Here is a 4,479-nt window from a genome sequence, read left to right as displayed (position 1 = left end):
AATCCCATGGCACGGGTGCCAGAGGTGGCACTCAGAGCCCGCTCTGTGGGCACGCGCAAACAGAGTCGCCCCCACCACCCCTCACACATCTAGGCTGGCCTGGGCTCAATTGGTTTTGGGGACCTAGTTTTGGGGAAACAGTGTAGGTAACCCTGTTTAGCACTGTTAAACCCCACTGATTTTCATGCAAAGAACTAAAGCGTGATCCTTTACCTGGGGGTAAGCTCGGTTGCTGGAAATGGGGCTTGCTTCTGAGTAAACCCTCCTAGGGTCGTGATTCACTCGTTGGAAGAGTAGCACAGTTGCTTCAAAGCAAAGCCACCGACTACCACCAAGTAACATACCACCGACTACCACCAAGTAACGAGTAACATACGCCTCGGAGCCAACTGTATTTCTAAACTAAAACTTCAGTATTCAGGTTAAATTGCTGTGTTGGCACTTTGTGATAAATGAGTGGGTCTTGGGTCACAATTTGGGCACTCGGTCTCGAAAAGGTTTGCCATCACTGTGTTAGAGCATAGGTGTCAAACTCGCAACCCTCCAGATGTTATGGACTACAGTTCCCATCATCCCCTGCCAGCACGATGCTGGCAGGGGATGATTGGAACTGCAGTCCATAACATCTGGAGGGCCGCAAGTTTGACACCTGTGCGTTAGAGGAAAGCGGGGGTATAAAAACCTACTCGTCTTCTGATCTATCCTTGCAAGACCCGTGTTGAGGTCCTTAACCAGGTGGTAATACTTTCTGCCCACAATTTACAAGTGGGAAGGCCGGCTGCGGGGAGAATGTGGCTTGTGGGATCGGAGGCCACGGGGGCCCATTATTCATAGGCAAAGAAGCAGGAGGCGCGTGCCGACCCTGTTCTGCCTCTGTCACGGCCTGGCACTCTGTACTGAGCCGCGCCCACATCTTTATGAATAATGGAGCAGGATGTGTTTTATCTCCCCCTGAAAATGATTTGCTAAATGTGGCTTCTGCTTGAACCCCTGCCAAGCTCTGGTCACTGGAAGAATTTAGAAGTCGGTGTAAAAGGAAAATCATTAATCGTTTTGGTTTCTCCCTTCCCCACCCTCTCGGTACGGGCATCCTAACAGAAAAATATCAGGCAGTGCTCTTTCTGTGGACGCCAGGGAGCAAATTCCCGTCAGTTTGTGATTCTCTCAACCTTGGCTGTTGCAGAAAGAGAGTCGGGGGGAGGGAGAATTCATGTTTCTTACATGCAAAGGAGCAGGGTGTAGAGCAGTGGTGGCGAACTTATGGCACTCCAGATGTTCATGAACTACAGTTCTCATCAGGCCCTTGCCAGCATGGCCAATTGGAAATTGTAGTTAATGAACATCTGGAGTGCCATAGGTTCGCCACCACGGGTGTAGAGTCACCAGCTCTGGGTTGGGAAGTCCTGGAGATTTTAGGGGTGGAGCCTAGGGAGGGCGGGGTTTGAGAAGCAGAAGGATCCAGTGGGGTGCAGTGCCATAGAGGCAGAGGCGTATGTGGGGAAAATGGAGCCTGATGTGAACTTTAGAGTTTTCCGTCCCCTGTCCCATGGGCCCCCGTGCCCCCCCCCCACATGCCCCACTTACGGGGCAGGGCAGGGGCACCCGGCAACGGCCTCTGCTGGTCCTGGTGGACTGGGGTGAGGGGGGAAGGAGGTGGAGTGTGGGGGTGTGACGCCACCAGCATCCGCTCGGTGTGCCAGGCCCTCCCCCTCCCCCTGGTAGCTACGCAACTGCACAGAGGCCAGCCTCCAAAGCCGCCATTTTCTCCAGGGGGGTTGATCTCTGGAGTCTGTAGGTGAGTTGTAATTCCAGGAGATCTTAAGGTACTACCTGGAGCTTGGCAACCATCATAGGGTGGGAGGTGCATTTTCAACCTGCTTCTTCCCGAAGGTCAACCTCATCAGTGGTGTTTTGGGCCAGGTGTAGGAATGAGAGGCAAAGGCTAGGCAGATTAAATCCAACACTTAGGGCCTAAGGCCGTAGTGGCGAACCTTTGGCACTCCAGATGTTATGGACTACAATTCCCATCAGCCCCTGCCAGCATGGCCAATTGGCCATGCTGGCAGGGGCTGATGGAATTGTAGTCCATAACATCTGGAGTGCCAAAGGTTCGCCACCACTGGCTTAGGGTCTAAGGCCAGCCCCCTTCTCCTTAAAGTTTTGTAGGGAAGGATTACAACAAAGAAAAGGCAACATCAGGGTGATTTCACCCAGGAAAATGTATTCGGGTGGCCAAACAGATCCCAAGTATAAGAATTCTAGTAAGAATATCAGAGCTACGGGTCTCTGTTAAAGCAAGCTTCTGGCCTTGGGCTTCCTGAATCGGCTCCTTTTACATTTGATGAGCCCATCCCTTTCCTATCTTCTTTATCGACAAACGTTACCTCTCGGAAAAATCTCGTCTTGCGGCCCCACCACCTCCCTCCAACGTCGACTCACACTCTCTGATTCAACTTTGCTTTATCGCTTCCAGAAATTTCCAGAGCTGAAGTTCAAGTACGTCGAAGAGGAGCAGCCGGAGGAATTCTTCATCCCCTACGTCTGGTCTCTCGTTTACAATTCTGCCGTGGCCCTTTACTGGAACCCGCAAGACATCCAGCTCTTCACCATGGATTCGGGCTGAGAGGGGGAGCCGGCTCCCGCCCAGTGTGTGTATCCGTGGCCGCCCCCTCTCCCAAGCAGAACACATCCTTTCGACCCGAAGTCTACCAAGAAGGACACTTGTTTAGCCTTGTCCAGTCCCACTGCTGTTTTCAGGGGGGGGGGGGGCAGTATCCAGAAGCCGGGATATTATGGGACGAGACTGGTAGGCTAACCTTTATTTGTATATTTTGTAAAAACCCGGAGACTTTCCTAGTGGCCCTGGGGAATAGCGGCTTCAGGCATGAAGTGAGATATTGGCACCAGCTGGGTTCTTCTCAATGTCATGTGGATGGATGCGATTTCCTTCCAAACTTCCATGAGCTGGTTGTGCTTCAGCGCGGCTTCTTAGGACTCCTTTACGCAGTGTACATAGCATAACGGAAAAGGTACCTGGATTGTTGCAAAGCGCATAATACCGTTGCGCATTAATTATATTGCTTATCCAGAGGGGAAAGGACAAAGTCTAAATTTCACTAAGGTTGATTGGGGGGCACGGGGCGCTTCGTCAGAAAGACACCCATTTTTGACCAGGCGCTGTAAAATGTATTTTTCTGGCTACCAACATTTGCAGAAGCCGGGCAATGTCGAGATCGGCCGCCCTCCCCAGCCCCGGGAACGTTTCTTGCAGAACCTGCGTCTGTTCTAATGAAGATGGTACCAGAGATGTTCTTGTTGGATCATGTTCATTTGCTCCCAGGGTGTTGAGTGCATTATTATCGCATGGAGGGGGTGGGGTGGTGGTGTTGAATAATCGATACATTTTTGTCAAGAGAGGTGGAGGAGACGCACCAAAAACAAAAGCACTGACAAAAAAAAATTCATGACAGCGGAGGCTGGAAAAACTCCCTGAACGAGGAGTGCACATCCTACCTTCCCAGTTGTTTCCAGGAAACCAGTGCAAAGTGGATTTATGTGCATGCCTCTGAATATTGAAAGGGGGGAAAAAAAGGAATTCCCACTTCATGCTCTCCCTTCCCCCCCATCATCCTGGTTTAAAGGGAATTGGCAAAATAATCTTTTGGCGAACCGGAGTAGCGGGTGGGCGCATAGAGGGTAGAGAGGTTTTCAAATAAGGCCGTAGCTCCAGGTTCAGTGCGCACTAGTGGAAGTTGCTTTCAAGCACGTTTAGCAAGCATCCCAGATTGCGGAGGAAAGGGAACCCAAACTGCGTGCTAGTTTATAGCCTTCTCCAGCATGCTATGTCACAGAGAGAACATGGCACATTTGTTCCACTGAGATGGGGGAGGGCAGAGGGGTCTCACAATCTGCCGAGTGGCTTTTATGCAGAAAACCTTGCTTTGTTTTGTTTTTTAAATCCTCCTGACAAACACAATTATGTGTGTTTTTTTCCTTCTTCCTTGTTTATCAGCAAAGTCAGGTAGGGTTTTTTTGGTGTGTGTGTGTGCACAATCGAAACTTTGAAGATCCCTCTCGTATTTATGTACAACTACCAACACAGAGACACGCAAAGCACTTGGGAGTTTTATAGGACTTTGCACTAAGACAGATTTGGGGAAGGGGCAGTACGAATGCAGGAACGATAAAGTTTTTTTTCAGTGTCACTTGTAAAAAAACAAAAGGGTGAAAACAGGAGTGCCGTTGTATTCTGTTTGGGTTCAGTTTTCATTTTTTAATATCTTTTGTCAAAGGAGGGTGAATTATTTGTAGTGTTTTCTGCAATCTTGCCTTTAAATAAAGGACTGTTGACTGCACAATTCAGAAAGCTCCGTGTTTTAAAAGGTACGTTTCTAAATTACATATTTGGAGGATTGTCTCAATAGCTATATCTTCAGGAGGGTAACCATGTTGTAGGAGGCCTAGATTTTAGTCCGGTAG

At 49.6% G+C, this 4,479-nt stretch overlaps 1 protein-coding gene across 1 annotated transcript in view; it reads left to right on the top strand.

Annotated features, from left to right (window-relative positions):
• The window catches only part of DYM (dymeclin), a 214,918-nt gene extending 212,295 nt beyond the window's left edge, over positions 1–2,623 (top strand). The window contains exons 15-16 of the mRNA XM_048504322.1: positions 1,592–1,718; positions 2,474–2,623. Of these exons, the coding sequence (XP_048360279.1) occupies positions 1,592–1,718; positions 2,474–2,623 (277 nt within the window). The remainder of the gene's footprint in view (positions 1–1,591; positions 1,719–2,473) is intronic.
• Positions 2,624–4,479: the final 1,856 nt, after the last annotated feature.

Source organism: Sphaerodactylus townsendi, linkage group LG07, assembly GCF_021028975.2.
Source record: "Sphaerodactylus townsendi isolate TG3544 linkage group LG07, MPM_Stown_v2.3, whole genome shotgun sequence".
Taxonomy (NCBI): Eukaryota; Metazoa; Chordata; class Lepidosauria; order Squamata; family Sphaerodactylidae; genus Sphaerodactylus; species Sphaerodactylus townsendi.
This window is presented reverse-complemented; position numbering and strand designations above follow the sequence as displayed.